The sequence below is a fragment of the Tenrec ecaudatus genome, chromosome 15 (genome assembly GCF_050624435.1).
Source record: "Tenrec ecaudatus isolate mTenEca1 chromosome 15, mTenEca1.hap1, whole genome shotgun sequence".
NCBI classification, from domain to species: domain Eukaryota; kingdom Metazoa; phylum Chordata; class Mammalia; order Afrosoricida; family Tenrecidae; genus Tenrec; species Tenrec ecaudatus.
The window spans coordinates 59,231,656-59,253,217 of NC_134544.1; the positions used below are offsets into that span (position 1 = coordinate 59,231,656).

At 53.5% G+C, this 21,562-nt stretch overlaps 1 protein-coding gene across 2 annotated transcripts in view; it reads left to right on the top strand.

Annotated features, from left to right (window-relative positions):
* Positions 1-21,562, top strand: part of EMILIN2 (elastin microfibril interfacer 2) — a 74,976-nt gene that overhangs the window by 49,742 nt on the left and 3,672 nt on the right. For both annotated transcript variants that reach the window (XM_075532490.1, XM_075532489.1), the window contains exons 5-7: positions 16,585-16,992; positions 19,011-19,043; positions 19,715-19,843. In XM_075532490.1, the coding sequence (XP_075388605.1) occupies positions 16,585-16,992; positions 19,011-19,043; positions 19,715-19,843 (570 nt within the window). The remainder of the gene's footprint in view (positions 1-16,584; positions 16,993-19,010; positions 19,044-19,714; positions 19,844-21,562) is intronic.

Here is a 21,562-nt window from a genome sequence, read left to right on the forward strand (position 1 = left end):
TCCGTGTCTGGGAGGAACAAAGAGCTAGTGCGCTCGTTGCTAATGGAAAGAGGTTTGAGGCCACTCAGAGGTGCTGTGACAAAAGGGCCTGTGACCAGCGCAGCTCCCTCTGGTGCCGTTAAGAAACCCAAAATCAGAGATCGGAAGAGCGTGGACCAGGAAAGCTTTGCTTTGCTCCATGCAGCCGGGGGCACAGTGGGCCCGGAGTCTCGAAGGCAGGATCCCCAAAAAAGGAGATGTGCCGTTTCATGCAGCTGCGCCAGGAAGTTCATTGAAGGGGGTATGAATACAGAGTAGATTTCCGAGGCAAGGCCACCAATAGGCAGTGGGTCAGGGTTAGGCTTCTTGACCAAGAAATGGCTGGTGGGACCTTTTGCTTTTAAAGGTTGGTCTGGTGATGGCTTTCTGGCAACTGCGTGCCTCCTTTTGGTCTGGAGCCAACCGTCGGTATGACTGTCCTTGCCGCATGTGTTCTGAAGGCTGTATGTGGCGATAGCCAACAATTGTTGTGGTAGGATGCTTACCTGGGCGGAGAGGGCTTAAAAGAAGCAGGTTATCAGAAAGAAAAGGACAGGTGAATGATGGGCAGTATATGAGATCTCTGTGTCCATCTGTGTCGATGTCTGTATCATCTATATCCACAGTTATCTCTCTCTCAGTAACCATCCACAAACACCCCATGGCAGCAGCATCTTCTATATCCTCAGCAAAGGCTTGCTGGGCAAGCTGTGGAGTTCACAGTCTGGTGCACGGTCTGATGATCTACTTCTAAGTTATCAGCCCTTGAAGGCCCCTAACCTCCTGACCCTGTCAGAGTCGACTCTGGCAACCGGCAGCCCATTAAACGGTTTCTTTGTCCCCTTCCCTTCAGGTCCTGCCGACCACCCAGCCACTCTCTATGTCTCCGTATCTGTCTACTCTAGACATTCCGTAAAAATGAAATCAGAACTATCTGTCTCTGGCTGCTTTTTAATGATTTCATCAGCATGATATTTTCAAGGTTCATCTACATCGTACCAGATATTCGGGCTTCGTTTTTTAACCACGGGGTGATCTTGCAGTGGAAAAATAGACCATGATTTGTGTGTTCATTCGTATGTTGGTGGGCATTTGGGATGTTCCACGTTTCTTTCACATTCTTCCCCACAGTGAGGGCCTCCTTCCTTGGTTTCAGGAGATCCTTGATACTAGATGCAAATATTCCTGGACCAAAGGTTCCTAACTTCCATCTCGAGCTCAGTGGGCTGCCCGGCTTCCGAAAGCCGAAGAACCGCTGTATTATGTCATCACTGTCTCACCCTCCACAAAGTGAAGTGGGTCTGAGGCCTCTCTCCTGACCCCTGGACACCCCACCTAGTCACTCATGGCCTTGTTCATTCCACAGCTACTTACTGAGCCGTGTTCTCGGTGCTCACAGGTCTTACCCTCCAGTGGGGCAGGCAGACAATATACAAGCAAGCAGCTGAAGATCCGATTTCACTTAGTGACGAATGCCAAGACCACAGATGAGACACAGTGAGCCGAGAGAGAATGAGAGGACAAGGGGGTGCTCAGGGGAGATTGTCCAGCTGCAATGGCATTGAATGGAGACACAGATGAAGTCAGGAGTGAGTCGTGCAGAGACCTTGGAGCACTGTTCCAGGTGGGAGAAAAAGCAAGAGTGAGTTTCCATGACTGAAAAACTGCCCCATGGGCAGGGTGTGAGGTGTTGGATCACTAGCTTCCAGGTTGATGGTTCAAATCCACCAGCTGCTCTGTGAAAGAAGGAAGAGGCTATCTATTCCCATCAAGATTTACAGTCTCAGAAGCTCCATGTAGGGTCCCTGTGAGTTGGAATCAATTTGATGACAGTGACATGTTTGCTTTTTGTTTGTTTTGTTTTTTTAAATCATTTTATTGGGAGCTTGTAAAATTCTTATCACAATCCATCCATCCATCCATTGTGTCAAGCATATTTGTGCAAACTTGTTTGTTTTGATGAGCAAAGAGGGGAATGATATGCAGGCAATGAGGGTCGAAGAGGAAGTAGGACTTAGATCATGTAGGATTTTATAGGCTATGATAAAGGATTTGGACTTTAAATATGATGAGAAACTATCAGAAAAAATTAGAATAGGGAGTGATTGTTATTTCCCAGGCTTATAATCCCATCTCCTCGATGCTAGCTGTGTGACTCTGGGCAAGTTATTTATTGACTATAAACTCCACTTCACACATCTATCGAAAATAGTACCTGCCTCACAATTGCTGTCATGGTGAATCTTAACGTCATTCTGGATGCAATGAGAAAACAAATAGTGAATCATCTACATCTATTTAACGTGGGCCAACAGAGAGTCAGGGGGGAGATGGTCACAGTGGGGACCAGGACCCAGGGGGAGGGTGAAGGTGAATGAGGAGTTATTGCCTGATGGGCCCAGGGTGTCTGGGGCAATGGAGAAGTTTTAGAAAGAGATAGTAGTGCTGGTTGTGGTGAATGTAATGAATGTCACCAAGCTGTACACTTAAAAATGGCCACCATGGCAAATTGTGTTATGTATGTGTATGCAGGTATATCTATAGATTGCCGTGGTTGGTTGCTAGTGAATGGATTCCCACTTGTAGCAGCCCCATGTGGGCATAACAACGTGGCCTCATCTTGTTTCCAAGGCTGTACATCTGCCTAGAAGCACACTGCCTGTCTTTCTTCTGGGTGCTGACTGGTGGGTTCGAACCACTGACCTTTCGTTTAGCAGCCGAGGACTCAGCCACTGCACCACCAGGAAGTATCTTTTCTTCTTCTCTGCCTCTTTCTTTTTTCGAAGTTAAAAATGTAAGGCTCTGGTTGTTGTTGCTAGCTGCCATTGACTTGACCCTACCCCGCCACCCTGCCCCGGGTGCAGGGCTGCCCAGCCCTGCAGAGAGCGTGCACGCGCACGCGTGCGCTCACACACACACACACACACACACACACACACACCCCTGTGATTGGCTGCGGATAGGTCCACTAGGAGCCACTGGGCTGGCATTGGTCGGTTTTCAATGGCCAGGCCTTTCTTCTTTGTCTGTCTTAGCCTGGACGCTCCTGGGAAACCTATTCCGCAGCAGTGCAACCCGCAAGCCCCCGGGCAGATGGGGTGTGGCTGCACCTGAGCTCCGGGGGCAGCACGACAAGCCTAGAAATCACCTTCTTTCAGAGTTCAGTGTTTCCTGTTCAAATGTGTCCTTGAGCAGGAGCTCCTCCGTCATGAGCAACTTCCGTCCTGAATGGAAAGGAGGCTTTTGCGTCCCTCTGTCCATCCACTGTGACCAGGGGCTGACCCTCTGCTCCTGGATGCACTCAGTCCTATTCTCACAGGATGAGAGGAACATGGGTGTCCCCTAACTTCATTACCAGACCCTCTCTGCCTTTCCGTTGGCCAGGCATCTTTTCTGCAGCTGCTGAGTTCACCTGTTGGAGGTGGGCCACGGAGGCTGCCCCTACCTGTCCCCCCGCCCCCATGGATGGCCAGTAGAGCCTCTCTAGCGACTGCACTGAGGCCAAGGGTAGCCCAGCAGCCCCTTCCCCTGGGTTCAAGGGCACCAAAAGGGCCATCTGCTGGCTGCCGAGCCTTGCCAGAGGCAACCGTTCGCTCCGGCGAGCAGGAGGTGCTGGCGCTGAGCCGCCTGGCCTCTTGCCAGCCCCGAGGAGAGTGGTGAGCACAGGGCAGTTTCCATGTGTCCGGACGCTCTCCTTTCTGATGTCACGGTTCCAAGAACAGGGAAGCTGGCCGAGATGCCACAGTATGTCTCCACGGAGTCAAGTGACAGCAACCCCCTGTCCCTCCTCAGCCCTGCACCCCTTTCTGCTCACGTCTCAGGCTCAGCTGTCACCGTATTTTAATGATACAAATCGCAAAACCTCATTTGGGAGTTGTCAGGGTTTAAGAGCAGTCTTCATCCAGTCGCTTCCAATGGATGCCGTACTTGGAGAATGGAGAGGCGCGGGTGACTCAAAGCGAAACAAACCCAAACAAACAAAAAATGGTGTCATTATTTATTGCAGCCCGGGCAGAAGAAGGTCTGTCCGATGCCAATATTATTATGGCTTTGGCCCTCTACTTGAAATTGGCTGCATTTCGAGCCTGTTTATGTCCAAGTCAACACAATGGATTTCGATATTTATAGCTACAGAAAGGCAGACTCGGGCTCTTCGGATCTGAGAAGTCTCATCCTCTCACTCGGTGTCACCTGGTGTTTCTAAGGCCCTTCGCCTCGTGTTAGTGGCCATTGCTTTTCTCCAGCTGGCCTTGCGTCTGGAGTCGTAGGATCTGGGCCCTGAGCCTTTCTAAAGCCGTCTGCAAAGAAGCATGTGGGCGCAGTAAAGCCTGCAACCCCCCACCCCCCACGTGATAGGGACGCAGGCATTTATAATTAAAAATCAGAAGCAGCCCCAGCTCTGGGCTGGGAATGGAAGCTGCCGTTCTGGTGGCTGGACGGTAGCGTGGCCAGTACCACGCCACTCGGGATAACAGGCACCGGGGCGAGCGCTGCGCTGGAGAGGAAGGAGGGAGGGGGGGACAAAGAGGACAAAACCACCTCTTTGACGGGGCAGCAGCACTGCTTTCTGGAAGGGGACAGCCAGGCCTTTCTTCCTAGTCTGTCTTTGTCCGAAGCTCTGCTGACACCTGGCCAGCATCATAGCCACACACCAGCCTCCACGGGCAGGTGGCAGCGTTCGTGCGTGAAGGGCACTGGCTGGAATCAAGTCCCAGATTCTCACGTGGAAGGGAACCCCCAACCCCCCTATCACCTCCCACCCTGTCGTGGTTACCATAGTAACTCTTAAGTCAGCTGGGGTAGATCTTCATTTGCTGCCTTTCCATACATTTTAGACTCAGCTTGTGAATTGTAACAACCAAACGTACAGCCCAATCCCCACGCAATTCTGGTGCTGTCTGGCAAGAACTCCTCGCCCTGGGGCTCCAAACCAAGAGGAAAGCTCACTGACTCACAGCTGAGGGGCCGGTGGGCGTGAACCGCTAACCTTGTGGTGAGCAGCCCCACACCGTTGAACTCACAGCGCCACCAGGGCTCGGGGCTCATGGAGCTACTTTCTGGTTTCAGCATATCGCCACAGTGTAAATCACACAGCGGAGCTGTTTTTCCATTTAGGCCTGTTCTCTAGTGTCTGCGCTTCAGGAGGGTTGCCCGTGTTCCCTCGTTAGCCCTGTCCCATGGGGGTGTGCTGTGGCCACGTCTGGCTGGGCCACCGGGAAGCCATCAGCTGGGCCCCTGCTCGGAGCAGCCCACACCGCACTGCCCTCCCCTTCCAAGCCCCAGCCAGAGCCAGAAGCATTTCTGCAACCGTTTGCTCGGAGGAGAATCATCCCAGTGCCCCAGCGGCTCCGCTGCTCTTTCTATGTTGCCCAGAGAACCATTCCCTTTTCTTGTCACTTGTCTTCTCGGCCCCAGAGGCCACCACCCTCTCCTCCTGCTGGCACATTGTTTCAGAAAGCCACCTGTGACCCCTGCAGAGAAGCCCCCATTTCACCCAGGCCGCCTGCCAGGTCAGCAGCAGCGCCCCAGTCTCTGCATTTCCCAGGGACCTCAATGTATTCCCCTCCCGGGCCCCGGAGGACCACTGTGCCTCCGCCAGCCTCGTCAGCCTCGGCCTGGACTCACCAGCCGCTGGAGAGATTTCCTTGGTAGGCTGCAATCTTGACGGATGTCTTTAAAGGACTTGTCCCAGTTCGGCGTCTCATTTGCAGGCTCACCCTTTAGGATTCAGGGCAGGTTAGGTTTACTTTGCGGTGCGTCTCACAAACTGCCCTTGGTGTCTAGAAGGCGGTTCACAGTTAGCCGAGCACCACCAGGCATCAGCCCATTCCATGGTTGGTGAATTTAGGTTTCCGCATCTCCCCAGAGCCAGGGCTCAAACACAGGGCAATCACAGCTAAGCCCAGCATCTTTCTTCCCCCAGAGCCTCTAGTTCTGTGACAAGCCACCACCTAGTGGCCAGCTACATGCTGCGGTTCCCGCTGTTTGCCCCGTGGACCCCCGCATGGCACAGAAGACAGGGCTGGCCCATCCCGCTCCAGCCCCGCCATGGCTGGCAGCACATCCCCTCCATGCTTCCTCGGCTAGGGTTTCCATTGGCTGGGTTTTGGAAGCAGACCGCTAGGTCTGTTCCGGTCGGGAGGTTCTGCTGGCACCTGTACAGCATTACAGCGACAGACACGCCCCTGCAGGAGTGGATCCTGAGAATGCCACGTGGAGGGTGAGACAATTCTAGCCATGCCCACGCCTGCCCCTAGGTCCCTGCCAACTGAACCGTCCCCAACCCCAGCAGGCTTTCTTGTTCCCCAGTGGTCCTGCCTGCACCAGGGGGAAGCCCCAGTCAGTCCTGCGCCGTCCTCACAGTGGCCGTGCTTGCGCCCACTGTTGCAGCTGCGGTGTGAACTCACCTCAGCGAGTTGCTCTTCCTCTTTGCGGCTGACCCTGGACTTCACCAAGCATGATCTCCTCTTCCAGGACTCCCAGAGTCCTGGAGATGAAGGCTCACCATCCTTGCTTACAAGGAGCCGTGTGCTGGACTTCTTCTGAGACAGGTTGCTTGGTTCTTCTTGCCCTCCCTGGGACTTCCCACCGTCTGCCAGCACCGTATGCACCATGCAAATGCATCGGTCCTTTGTCAGTCTTCCTTCCCCGTTGGGTCCAACGATCACACACACACGAAATACCCTGGCAAAGGTGTAGGCGTACCTCAGCCCTCAAAGTGACCGCTTTGCTCTTTAATCGCTTAAAGAGGGCTTGCGCCCCGGAGGCATTGTGGATTGCACCTTGGTTCGAGCCTGCCAACTGCTTCTTAGGAGAACGATGAAGCCATGTCCTCCTGTGACGCTTCAGGGCCTCGCTGTGACCCTGCTGGCGTGGCCGCCCTGCTCTGCCTGCAGGTCACGACGTGTCAGCACGGACTTGGTGGCATGGATACGTCTAGTCAGGACACCTGCCCGGGGCAATGCATCTCTGGTATGTTGGCTACTGCTCCCATGAGCTTAGACTGTGCATCGGGGCAAAATGAGATTCTTGGCAATTTCAGTCTTCTCTCTGTTCATCTATTGGTCTAGTTGTGAGGGTTTTTGTTTTCTTTACATTGAGTTGATTCCTTAACGAGGGCTGCAGTCTTTGATTGTCGTCAGCAGGTGCTTTTAGCAGCCAGCAAAGCTGTGTCACGTGCCCATCACAGATTGTCAGTGAGCCTCCCTCCAATGTAGAGGCCACGTTCTTTTCCATCCACGCCAGCGTCTTGGTAGCTTTGCTCAGAATACGGATTGACGAACTTCCTGTGGTGAAAAGATACGGCCTTGGCACAAATGCACTGCCTCTTCTTGCCTGTTTCTGAACCATGCAGCATTTCCTGGTTCTGTTCAAACCAATGCCTGTAAGTCTTTGTGCAGATTTCCCAGGAGCACAGTGAGTGCAATGTTATCCATAGCTGGCTCTGGCCCAACAGTGGAATGCCTTGGCATCGTCAATAAAGCACAAGGAAATGTCTTTCTGGTATTTTCTGCTTTCAGCCAGGATCCATCTGATACCAGCAAAGATATCCCTCGCGCCATGCACTCTTTAGAATCCAACTTGACTTTCTGGGGCAGCTACCTCCCTGTCGATGTTACTGCTGTGACCATTTTTGAATTATCTTTGGCAGAATTTTACTTACATGTGATATTAAAGATAGTGCTGAATAATTTCTACATTCTTCTGGGTCACCTGTTTTTGGAATGGGCACAACTGGAGCCTTTGGAGTTAGTTGTCCTGGTAGCTGTCTTCCAAAAGCCTTGGCCTACACTAGTTAAGTGCTTCCGATGCTCCACCAGCTGGTTGAAACATCTCGGTGGTAATTCCTCGGATTCCTAGTGCTTTGATGTTCACTGCTACTTTCCAGAGGGCCGTCAGTTCTTTATTATATGTTACCCTTTGACATGATTGACTGCCCACCCACTCTCTTTAGTGCCGTAACTGTGTCTTCTTTCCATCTTCTTTTGATGCTTCAGGACTAGTTCAATATTTTGTCCGTAAGATCCTTCAATATTGTCTCTTGGAGCTTGAGTTTTTCTTCAGTTCTTTCAGCTTGAGAGATGCTGACTGTGTTCTTCCCTTTTGGCTCTCTAACTCTAGATCTTGGCACATTTGAAGTGAATACTCGGAGTTCTCAAGCTGCCCTTTGAAGTTTTCTGTTCGGCTCTTGTAGTTCATTATTTCTTCCACCCACCTTCGCGACGACGCTGCATTCGAGAGCACATTGCAGGGTCTCTTCGGTCTTTCCTTGCATTTCTGGACAGAATGACCACTGGCTCTGTTCACATGGCCCGCTTTAGATGTCTGCCAAGAGCTCGCCAGGCTCGCTGCCACTGCTGTTCCGTGCGTGCCGTCTCTTCTCGAGACGGTCTCCACATTGGCTGGCGGACACTCAACGTGGAATTTCGGCTCTTGTGAGCTGCTTTTAGCTTTCTTCAACGTCAGCCTGAGCTTACCTCTGAGCAATTGAGCATAGTTCCCCAGTTGGCCGCCAGTCTGGTTCTGACTGTTGGTATTGTGATTCTCCGTCATCTCATCCAACAGATAGTGTCGACTTGGTTCCTGTGTGTTCTATCCGGCGAGGTCCACATATGCCATCACCTTCATCCTGTGGAGCAAGCACAGTAGCTACAACGATGAGCTCAGACCTGACCATTGCAAGGACCGGACAGTGATGGGTCCTCTTGTGCACCGGGTCCCTGGTGGCGCGGGACCTGACGGTGATGGGTCCTCTTGTGCACCGGGTCCCTGGTGGCGCGGGACCGGACGGTGGTGGGTCCTCTTGTGCACCGGGTCCCTGGTGGCGTGGGACCGGATGGTGGTGGGTCCTCTTGTGCACAGAGTCACTGGGAGTTGAATGGACTCAATGGCTCCCAACAACCACAACGTTGTCGAGCAAAGATATTTGCAGTGACGTAGTCATTGGTCGTACGGATTCGATCATGCACTCTCTAGAGTCATTTCCCTCACCAGGGCCATATTTGCCAACTACCCATTCTTTCTCTTTGTTTCCAACTTTTGCATGATCGTTGCCGGTAATAATCAAGATGTACTGATAATTATCGATGATTATCGATCATTTGATTTGTTTCACGCTGAACACGTTGTCAGCATTGTTCAATTTCTCCCTCACTCGCTGCAGGAGTTGGCACATAAATTTGGTTTTTGAAATATCAGTGACATAGTTTTCAGCACCCCCGCAGCATTCAGGTGCGACCACCACCACAGTATGACAAAGGGACAGACAGAATGGCTGACTGTGGGGGGGGGGGGGGGGAAACAGGCCCTGTCCATGGGGTTCGGGTGCCAGTCAGTGAACAGATGTGCAGGCTTCACGCACAAGCCTCGCGAGTGGTTGGGATTTCCTCAGGATGGTCTTTGTGTCGGTAACGAGAGCTTTAAGATGTACTTGGCTCTCAGGAAGGGACCAGTCCAAGCATCCCAGCTACACTGGCCCCCTGGGCAGCCGGGACGGGGGGGGGGGGGGGGGCTGTGAGCGGGTTCCCTGACCAAGAGCCAGCAGACACATTGCTGATCTGCTGGCTATCATTCTTCAGGTATTAGAACACATTGGGGAGCAGCCCTTGGCTCTTCTGAAGCATTCTGCTCCCATGGCCGCTCCGAATTGGAAACATGTGCTCCCTTCGGTGTAAAGCAGTTGCCTGCCAGAGTTGCCTGATGAACGAGCATGATGCTGGCCAGCCCTGGCTCTGGATTGCGACAAATGTGCACATTTGAAACAGCACGGCTGCTATGAGGAGCGCGGCCAGGGGGGGCTGGGTGGGGCTTGGAGGCCCGGCGGGGAGGCAGGAGCCACCAGCATCACATGGCCTTTTCCTGCATGTCTTGGCCGTGATGTCACTGATGTGGGGGCATTCCATTCCCACAGCCCTCAGATTGGCTCCCCACAGAGATTGCTTGAGGAGATTTGGCCCTTCTAGATAGGAGAGTGAAAACATCTTGCTACAAAATCAGAGACCCTTTATCGCTATGAGTCGGAATCAACTCCATGGCAGTGAGTGTGAGTGAGTTTATGAAACAAAAGTATCCAAACGCGAAGCTGTTCGTTCCTGGCACACCCTCCATCTACGTCCTGTGCGTGTCTGCAGGCAGTGTGCTCTTCCGGGAGCCTGGTGAATCTGGCGCCCTGCCTGGGGCACCGCATCAAAATGACGGCGATAAGACACCCCGCCCGCCCCAAAGGACTCACATCGTGTTCTTTTTCAGTGTTCTCTGAGTTTGGGCCACAAAAAGAAGGCCAGAGGATCCGATCAGGGCTGTGGGTGGATGATGTAAGGTTTTCCAACAAATTTATCCCAGGACAGCCCTTGCGACCCTCGAAGAAGACGCGGGCGCATTGGTGTGATGGACTAAAACATGCTTTGGTGCAAACTTCCTCGCCTTGTCTTTCGCAAAGCAGTTTTCAGTTTTCTTAAACCTTCTTCCTAATGAACCCCCGCGATTGTCCTGCGGCCTTTGAGAGAGTGTATCCAGGTCACTCCTCGGCATCGCCACAGGGACATGCCGTCGCCTTCCCAGCAGGTCTCTTTGGAAGCCTCAGTTTTGACTGGGCCTCTTTCACGACAGCTCTGCACTGAGGACAAGACATGCGTCTTTCTGAGAGACCTTGCCCGCATCTGTCCACTGACAGCCCAGACATGGCCAGACGCCTTCTTGACTTGGAATAAGCCCAGCATGGCTGCACTGGAAACCTGGCGGCAACACTTTTTCATTTGCCTTTGAATTTTTTCCCTTCTTTTCATCTGCCTTCAGCTCTGACAGGGCAGGCCTGGGCAGTGAGCAGCGGGCATTTACCGAAGAGCCGCCACTGCCCACTCGGCCAGAACCCATGAGGGCAGTCACTACGAGCAAGAGGGCACCCCGTTTCAAGGCCTGCAGGAAGGATGCCGAGTCCGGTCCGCAGGCACTCTCATGCGTCCAGCTTTCTTTATTCTGGGGGGGAAATGATGTATGCCCTGTGCCAGACCCCTTGCCAGGGCCTGAGCATAAAAGCTAATTCACATTCTCTCTTCCGGTATCATAATCCAAACAGAAGGGAAAGATATGAAACACGAGAAGTCCCCAAGAGATTCAAAGACCTTCGTGTCATGGTCCAGGGGTGATTGTCCAAGCCCTTCTAGACACAGCCCAGGTGGCTTCCTGGGGGAGGTGATATTTTAATTGGGACTTGAAGGATGGTACCAGCTCCCTCAGGAGGATGCCAGAAGAGGCCCTGCTGGCCGCGCAGATTGTGAACGCAAGAAAGGGAACTCAGCTCAGGGGGCCCAAGGAGGTTGGGGCAGGTTGTGGAGCCCACCCGCGCAAGGTCAGGCTGCAGGTTCAAGTTTGATTTTTACTAGCAGGGGAAATCCTTGATGATTTGTTAGCAGGGTGTGATATGATGCAGAATGTTTTCTAAGGACATTCCAAAGAAAATATAGAAGGCTCCAAGAGATGTTTTCAAAAATTAGAATCCTTTGGATTTAGCCACAGATCGGTGCATGAGAGAGAGAAAGCCAGAGGAATCAAGGGAGGGAGGCGAAGCAAGAGGACGAACATGGGACTCTGCCCAGGTGGGCCCCCAGGGAGAGTGACAGGGCTGCTTTGGAGGGTCTGACGAGGGTGGGAAGAGAAGACGGACCAGTGTGAGGGAGCTGACCTACGCTATTTTGGGGAACTTGAGCAATTGTAATTCACTGGGTGCTGTGGGAATAAGGAAAACTATCCTTTGATTTTCCAGTTTGGATGGAGACATTTGTAGGCTAAACAGAAAGAGCCAGTGAGGAGGGCAAGAGGGAGCAGGAGAGGCGTGCAGTAGGGTGGGGCCCATTGAGGGGAGCCGGGAGGGTGGGCTTGGGGTGCAGAGGGCAGCAGAGGCCTGGGGAGGGAGGGCCGCTGGGAGCCAGGAGGGAGGGGGGCATGGGAGGAGAGAGAAGAAAGCTTGGTCCCCACGCACCCAGTGCTGGAGTAAAGAGGAAGGGTAGAGACCGGCCTTCGTGGGTGACTTCCTCAGGGAGCTGTGCAGAAACGACGCCTACCTAATTCAAGAAGTTGGTCAGGAAGCCAGTTGCCCCACCCTTCTCTCTGCCCGGCATCTTGCCCACTCGCAGCTGGTTTCCCCTGATAGTCACTTCCCTTTTGCTAAATGGTTTTTTATCAACTTGCGGCATTCTATGCTAACTTTCTCATCTCTTCCGTGCCTTCCCCTATTTCTCTATTTCTGATAGAGTCAGATCACAACAAATCAGCTGGATGTTTGTGCTCACAAGGGCCTAGCTATCTTTCTCTGAATACGTGGCTGTTCTCTGAATTAAGAGTCGTTTATTGCATTTTTATTTGCTTAAATTATACGCATGTTGGGGCTCCTTCCTGCCCCCGCCAGCCTCTCAATATCGCTTCCTCCACCAGAGAACAAGAGGATCTTGGGACGCCTGGTTCTTTCCTTTGTCAGTTGGCGGCCCCCTTCCCTGCCACCCCCACCCCCCCACTGACCCCCGGATTCTGGGGTCATTGCCCTTGTTTCCTTCCATAGGTTTTCTACACCACTTTCACCCGAGAACCCCCTCAGCCCCGGGAGGCCCTTCCCGTGCTCCGCGCGCCTCCACGCTTCACTCGCTCATTTCCAATGGCGTTGAAAGAAGCGGGTCCTTGGAGAGAGTTGTTTTAAACAGCTGAAAATGTCTGACAGTGACTGTGTTCGACGCTGTTCGTTGGGGAATAGCGTGGCCGGCTCGTGTAGAATTCAAGGGGGGCAACAGGAATGCCTGGACATCTGAAGGTACTTTCCTTTTTCTTTAGTCTCTCTTGTTTTCTACTTTCCCGTATTATTGCTGGGGCGCTTGATGATGTTGTCCTGACTGGAAGCCACTTAATCCCCCCCCACCCCCTAAAACACGAGCTTCTGCCTCTTCTTTCCCTCCTCGATGTTCAGAACATGCCTTTGCGTGGGTTTTTCATTCATTCATCCGGCTGAGACTTTCCGTTTTCTTCCTCACGCTCACATTATCTCGGTCTGTCCACACCTGTGTGTTTTTATAATTCTTACTCTACCCCCTCCCTTGTGACTCCAGCACCCCAGTTTGCTCTTCTGATCTCCTTTTCTGGAAGATTCTAAGTGTCTTCTGGCTTTCCTCAAATGAGGAACCCTGGCAGCGTAGGGAGAAACCTGGGCAAAGCTACAAGAAAGAAAATGCATTTCTGCTTTTGGTGTCAAGAAAAGTGCTGGCCCCCTGGTGATTCTGGAGGGACCTGTTTGGGAGGCTCACTGCCATTGACTCCGTGCTGACTGACAGTGACCCTGCAGAGCAAGGCAGCACTGCCGCTGTGGGGTCCGGTGCCGTCGTTCTCTACAGGAGTGGAACACCTCACTTTCTCCCACCGCAGGGCTGACGGTTTCACACTTCTGACTGTGTGGCTGGCCCAACAGCGATAGGCTAGTCAGTCTGCAGAGGAGAATCGTGGGAACTCACCAAAGCAGACTCATCCAGGTGGGGATGGAGTGGTCCACATGCAGAAGGATGAGCCAGGACCTTCTCTCGTCTCCTAGACAGCTCCGCCAAGCCTTTGATGTATGCTCCTTGATGGACGCCCCCAGAGGTGCTGGATGTCTATAGTCCACGGAACCTTATTGAGAAACCATTGAGGTAGTCTCTGCCCCTCCGTCCTTGATTTCACCAAGTCCTCTGGCCTGGCTACACTGTGTTCATAGCAGTCTATGTCTGCTTCCGATCCCACTCAAAGCTCGTGGCATTCAGCCTTTCTGAAGATCCCCTGAATCATTCCAATGGAGACCATGGAGTTGGCGGTCTGCATTCTCTCCGTCCAAGCGAGAGGGCGGCACGCTCCTTGAGCACGTGGGCACCTCAGTGCATCCTTGCTTGCAGGTCCCGTTGGCTTTCTTCTAGGACATGCAATGACAATGATTTCCCCATTAACTGGAAAAGACTAATAAATGTAAAGCCTTCGAAACCCATTTGAATCGCTTTCCACTCGGTCTCACAGGGCCATGGAACGTCCTGCTTCCGAGGTAACGGGTTTCATAGTGGGCTCCGTGCTCTGCTCTGCCTCCTGGGTCACTGTGCAGCCCTGGGGGTGTCCCCGCGTGCAGGTGCCCACCCCGGGTCCACCAGTCGAGGCGCTGGGAGCAGCAGCCGCAGCAGGAGGAGAGCCAGGCAGGGGGGAGGCTAGGTAACGTGCGGCTCTTCCCCTCCGCCAACAAGAGCCTCCTTTGCCATGAGGCCAGAGCAATGGATGGGCGACTGGCTACCATTTTGGGTCCAAGATTCTATGGAGGAATTGTGCTGGAAAGGGGGAAGACGCACATCAGAATTTCAAATAATGATGGTGTCTGCTTACGAAGGGCCTTGGAGGTTGGCTGAACCTCTGACACCATTGCCGTGGGATACTCTTAAAACCTGAAGCCAAAACATCCCCGGAGATGAACATCACGGTTGGTAAAGGGGAGGGTAGCCAGGAAGAGGAAGGCCCTCAGGTCGCCCGGTGACTGCAACAAGGGCTCAGGCACAGGAACCCGGTGGGGAGGGTGTGGGACCAGGCTGCGCGTGGGTGGGCCGCTCTGAGTCGGAACCCACCCGATGGCACCTAACAATGACAGCTGAGTCTTCCTAAAAATGAACGTGATTTAGCTTAACTAGTCAAAGGGGGGAGGGGCTGCTCTCTTAAAACTTTGCGGACGGATCCCGAGTTTGCTCGTGTTTCGCGCGCCATCTGCGCCATCTGTTACGGACAGATCACGAAATAACTCGTGATTTCTACCCGCTGTCTTCAGATACCATCTGCTTGGATATATTTTAACTACTTCGTCTATTTAGGTGTTTACATCAGAAGTGAATGTATCAAACTCGATTGTCTTCATGTTCTTTTTGTTTATTTAGCCTTTTAGTGCATTTTGGTTAAATCAAATAGTTACTATTTGTTTGAGTTGATTTGCACTTGTCATGGTCAAACCTCAGTGAAATGGAGAACATCACCTACATCGCTCAAGGGGTCTCCCGTGACACAAAAAGACATGAAAAAATTCTTAGCCCTGATTCTTCTAAGGTTTCAAAGTAATATGGATTATGTTGATTATTTTTACAAGAAGTTTATCATTTCATGAAGATTACAGTTCATAAAAGTAATAATGTTCCGCATACATTGCAAAATATTGTTTCATGATGTGAGACATTTTATATTCAAAAACTGAATATAAATAATAAATTTTTATCATAAATAAATATGATAAAAAGTTGATGCGATGTAAACCCATTTTTGTTTAATGCAACAGAAAAAACCCTAGCAGCCGGCCACTTGGGTAAGTTGGTAAAAATATATCCGGTCTCTAATGTGTTAAGAAATAGGAGGGGACTTCAAAAAATTGTGAACAAATTCCATGATCTTTCCCTTCCATGTTTTGAAGGCCTCCTCCTTGGTGCAAGTGGTCGCAGCCAGATGAGACAGGAAACGCAGCGGGTAGTGAGGGACGGAGGGAGGCAGGGCTTGATAAAGAAAGACACAAGTGACTTCGCAACTCTAGGAATGCCACCAATGTCAACACAGCACAGCGTCACGGCCGCCTAGGCGAAGACTGGAATATGGCCTGTGATCGGTGTTCTCAGGAACAGCAAAGGAAGTAAAACTTAAATTAAGTCACAAACAAAGAGTGACTGTGAGAAACAAGCCAGGCCAGCCACCTGGCTCTGCAGTGACACGGGCGTGAAGGTTCCACCTGCCGGAGCTCCCTGAAGTGACATCCCCTCTACCTTACATGGGTTTTAGGAAGGTGAAAGGGCAGCAGGCGATTCTACAGCTTTGACTCTGGGGTGCCCAGTGTCTCCCTGGGAGCGTGGAGGCCGGACCTGTCCTGGTTATCTTGAGATGTCTTGTGGCCTTTCAGGAAGGGTTTCCTGGAAGGTTGGTTCCAGGAAAAGTCAGCAGAGGAAAGGGTGGCAGCTTCCTGGCTTGTGTCACGCCCGGCTGCCATCCCAAGAAAGGCTGGGAGATGAGAATCAGGAGTTTCTCCATTGGAATTTCCCTCTGCTGCCGGTTTGGAGGACGTGGCAGGAGGAATGGTTATTAGTGCCCCTGTGAGGCCCGCACCCGAGCTCCCATAGCCTGTGTCCACTGTGCAGCCCCCTTAGCAGCCAGTGGATGAGAGGACAGGGGCCCTGGACTAGCTTGTTTTAGACACGGGGTGAATGAAGGTCAGCAGCGCCAGGTCCCTCGAGAGACCTCTGTGGTGTCAGTGTGCAGTGATCACTGGGAGTTTGGGATGCGGCTGCTTTGGAGAGTGCAGGAAGGGAAGGGGAAATGCTGCTGCTTCTCGGCCCCTCCCCCCCGTAGTCTCCCGGCAGCTCCCCGGGGAGCTCTAGGCCACCACCCCGGCTGTTTCTTGGAGAGGCACAGCGGAGTGGTTTAGGCCATGCTGTGCTTTGTCTCGCAGACCAGGGATGAGCGCCATCAAGAGTACCAGGAAGGGACCTGCGACGGAGCAGTGAGGTCTGAGATTTTTGACTCTGTGTCTTCCTCTCCTTTCTAAATGCCCAGCGGAGGAACCCTCTGAAGCTCCCCAGTTGCCGCCCGGAGGAAGGAAGGGCCCACTGGCTCCCGATAGGCTGCCCGAGGCTCCCACCCAGCCAGCTCACCCGAAGCTGACTCCTGTCCAGCCACCAAGGCCCAGCGCTCCACCACCTCCCGAGGACCCAGGACAGCGCCCTGTGCTGCCGAAGAGGCCCCTGTCGCCAAGACCCTCCAAAGAGATGCTGCCCCCGCCAGCATGGCCGGGCAGGACAGGGCTGCCCCTGCTGCCCGGCTCCACGGGGGTCATCATGGAGACGGGCCAGGCTGGGCCTCCGGGCAGAATGGGCATGTCTGGCAGGGGCTTGCCCCAGGGGGTGGATGGCCAAACGGGGCAGGCGGCCATCCCCAGCTCCGAAGGCTATGCAGGGGCACCAGGTAAGCCAGCCACAGCCACAGCTGGATGCGTCTGAACCTGGGCCACTGAGGGGCCTGCTGTCGCAGCTACGGTGTGTGCATGCACTGGTGACTGACTGCTGCTGGGGGAGGGGAGGGGACCAAGGAGGGGGTCCAGGGTCCAGCTTTCAGGGACACAGGTTCAGAAACTTAGCTTTCCCAGGGTGCTTCGGGCCTCAGGGACCGATCCCCGACACTTCAGGGGCAGGGCAGAAAGTCACACTTCGAAATCGAATCCCCTAAGGGTTGCAGCAGCCCTGCAGGAAGGGGCCCTTGGGAAACCACATGTGGCTGGGGCGCTTGTTTAGTAGCAGAGGCGGGCAGCTCATCGCAGCAGTTAAGCAGGACATGGCTGGTTCAAATCCCAGTGCAGCAGTCACAAGTTTTGTGACCTGCCTAACTTCCCTGAGGCTCCATTTCTTCAAACGCAAAATCAGGCTGATAATAACAACACCTCTCAGGGAGTCACTGCGAGAGGCACAAGGAAAGCTGAGTTCATTGTTTAGCTTGGAAGCATTCCGTCAAAGTGTCAAGGTGATATGGCGGTGGTGGCGGTGGTGGTGGTCGTGGAGGTGGTGGTGTGATGATTGATGGTGGTGGTAGTGATGGTGGTGATGTGATGATTGATGGTGGTGGTGGAGGTGGATGTGGTGATGGTGGTGATGGTGGTGGTGGTGATGGTGGTGGTGGTGATGGTGATGGTGGTGATGGTGGTGGTGGTGGTGATGGTGGTGTTGGTGTTGGTGATGGTGATGGTGGTGATGGTGGTGATGGTAATGGTGGTGGTGGTGGTGGTGGTGATGGTGGTGGTGGTGATGGTGGTGTGATGATTGATGGTGGTGGTGGTGATGGTGATGGTGGTAGTGGTGGTGGTGGTGATGGTGGTGTGATGATTCATGGTGGTGGTGGTGGTGGTGATGGTGGTGGTGGTGATGGTGGTGGTGGTGGTGGTGGTGGTGGTGGTGATGGTGGTGGTGGTGGTGGTGGTGGTGGTGGTGGTGGAGGTGGAGGTGGAGGTGGTGATGGTGATGGTGGTGGTGGTGGTAGTGGTGATGGTGGTGAGATGATATATGGTGGTGGTGGTGATGATGATGATAGTGGTGGAGATGGTGATGGTGGTAATGGTATCTGAATAAATGGAGTATGAAGAAGCACACAAGAGGGAACATTGATTCCTTTCCCACCACATGCCACATCCTGATTGAGCCATTGTTTATTTCCTGTCACCTTACCAAGGACCCTGTGAAGTTAGTGCTAGTTCTGTTTTACAGACAAGGAAACCAGTGGCTTGTTTGGGTCAGACCATGTTCGCTGCTGTTGGGGGGTTCACGACAGTCCCCCTGAGGCGGACCAGGCTCAGGGCTGGGTTGGCATCAGTGATGATCCACTAGGAGGCAGACAGGATCTGAGCTGAGGTGACAAGGGCCTCACCTTCTTCCCTCAACTCCTCCGGGTCCCCCTGAGCGCAGTGACCCCAGCATGACCTAGGACAGAGGGGCTACCTCGCCAAGACCGCAGGGTCTCTTCTCGTTGGTCCATGCACCCTCACAGCCTCCACTCTGTGGAGCTACTTGTTCATTTCCCGTCCACTCATTTCACAAGCACAGTCAGCCTCAATGGGGAGGCGGGGCTTGGGGACAGAGAACCCCCTTGGGGGGTAAGGTGCTCATTGGCTTGTGCGCATCTCCGGGTGGTCTTCCCTGACCTGGGTGCCCTGGCCCGAGAGCCCCACCTCCTCACAGGCCTCCCCAGCCGCCTTGCCCTTGGTGCCATCTGCTTTGCCCGTGGGCACCTGGGCAGAGACTGACAGGACAGGGATTGGTGGGTGCAAATGCGCATGTTCCTAGGAAGACAGCTCAGCGTGGGCTCTGCGTGTGTGTGTGTGTGTGTGTCTAGCAGTGGGGATTTCATTTGAAAACCGAGGGGCACGGTGGCAAATGAGGCTCAGAGAAGGAGCTACTATGTAGGAGTTTGACCTTCCGCTCCTGTTTGTTTTTCAGGATACCCCAAGGCACCTCCGGTGGCCTCCCCAGGTGAGTCCGTGGCTGCCCAGCCAGGGCCAGGAAGGTGGTCTTTCCTGATGTGCATCCCACCCAGCATTTCTTCCTTCCTCCTGCTGGTCATTAGCATGAATGATGGAAAGGGCGGGCCTGAAGCCCTCCCCTGCTCCCAGGGATAGGCCCCTGCTGAACCAGTGGATCCAACTCCCAAGGTGGGCTCCCTGGAGGGAGGCTGGGTCATGCCCACGACTAGGAATTTCCTCATCCTTCCTCCCAGCTCACTGTAAGCTTTGGCCCTGATGAGTTTCCTGGGATCCAGATTTTATTGGCTCATTAAGCAGCTCCCTAAATCATTCCCATGACTTATTCCCTATTCACCACAGCCCTGTCAATCAAACACACACACACACACACACACACGCACGCACACACACACCACCACCACCACCACCACCCTCCTGCAGGTGTCTATCCAATTTCCCAGACTCCTCAGCTGTCCCAACTGCTGACTCAGACCAGGTGGGCCGTGTGCACTTGGGTGTGATGTGTATGTGGACCCCCGGCTGTTCACCGCTGTACGGGGGCGCGGGGCGGAGTGGAGGGGATGTTGCCCTTGGGCACTGCCACTCAGAAACTATCCGGGACCTGGCCGACAAACCTCCTGCCCGAGAGCCTGCGCACAGCCTCGCCTCTCTCCGCTGCAGGGGTCCCGGTGCCTTCTGTGGTGTCCTTTTCGGCTGGCCTCACACAGAAGCCCTTCCCCAGTGACAGCGGCGTCGTGCTCTTTAACAAAGTGCTGGTGAACGATGGGGACGTCTATAACCCCAGTACTGGTGAGTGCTTGAAGGGAAGTGGCCCTCCAGCCCTCCACCCAATGCCTTTTCCTGCAGTGCGGTGTGGGGTCCCCCAGTCTCCTCTCTCCCCTGGCCCGTGACTTGGGTGCGGGAGGTGGGGAGCCTCAGCACCTTCTCTGGGGAAGATGCCTTGCTGAGCTGCTCGGGCTTGGAGAGGCTGAGGACCAGAGTTGGCGCATCCTGCTTGTCCCAGCTTTGAGGCTTCAATTGTGGGGGAATGGCCAGCCCCACACAACTAATTGCAGGTTCGATCGGCGCAATTGTACAGTTAAAATATATAAAGATTATAATAAAATAATAGAGAATGAGAGAGATAGGAGAGAGAGTAAAATAAAGAAGTCAGACACATTTCATGGTAGCATGCTCACCTCCTGGAGGGCCATGTCTTACCAGCCAGGTCGGCGCACAGTGATGGCCGAGGGCAGGAGAGTGAGACAAAGTGTGCTGGCAAGAGCGAGAGCGAGAGCGAGAGCGAGAGCGAGAGCGAGAGCGAGAGAGAGAGAGAGAGAGAGATTTATTGCTATTGCTAACCAAGGCTTATAGGCAATACAAGCAATAGGAGGGGATATACAATGGGCATAAGCGTAAGAGGAAGGGCATGAGCCAGGGATGTATACATGACAGGGATGAGAAGGTCTAGGGGTATATATGTGACAACAAGGACGGACCCTAGATTCAGGATGGCGGCCTAATGTTGGCCACCCTTGAGTGGGCTTGACCTCCCTGGTTCTCCTTCAGGGAAACAGTCAACTACTATCCTTATCAGAAGGGAGTAGGCCCTGCTGTGGGATAAACAGTGGTGACTGCTTGCTGTGGATGGCAGATAACCCTTAGGGAGAATAACCCCTGACCTACTTCTGTTGACCTCCAAGTGTGTAGTCATCTGCCACGTGCAGCAAGCAGCTAAGTTTGGCATATATTTGGGGGAGCCAACTTGGGAGAAATCTTTCTGTTTCCCACATTCCATGAAGAAATGTTTCTCCGTTCTGCAGGGCTGTAGAGTGTGTGTGAGTGAGTATATGTGTGTGTGTTTGAGTGTGTGAATATGCATGTGTGTGTGTGTGTGTGTGTGTGTGTGAGTGCAGAAGGGCAGTTTTTAGTTGTGAGGTCAACACCCTGGCCCTCACTTTGCCCCTGGACTAAGTGCTCACGGGGTTAGTGCTGGTTTCTATGGCTCTGCCTAGCAAACCTCCACCTTGCCCTTCCGCCTCTTCTCGCAGCCGGGAGCAACCCTCTTCTTTTTACCCATCAGCCACCTGGACACAGTGGGGTAGGGCAGGCAAGGGGCTGTGTCATCTGATCATCTGATTGGTCCATACTCCGATGGAGCCAGCAGCTGTGCTTCCCCTGAAGGGGCCACACCTCGTGTGGGGCCACCTGCTGGGAAAAGCAGCAGCTCCACTCTTCAGATTCACTCTGTAGCACCTCCTCCGAGGAGGGCTTGCCGGCAGCCCAGGAGGATGATGGGCTTGCCCCGCCACCCCGAATTCCTGAGGATGAAGGCCTCTTCCAGCCCACTCCTCCCCAGGCTGCACAGGGGAATGGCAAGGGGCCTCACCTGGGGGCTGTGCCAGCCTCGGGGTCATTGCGTTCGTGGGTCTGGGGCTGAGTTTTGGAAGAACCAGAGTGGTGACGTGAAGGAGCCGAGCAGGGTTAGTGGAGAGCACTTGGTGAAGGGCCTTGGGAACCTTTCCCAGG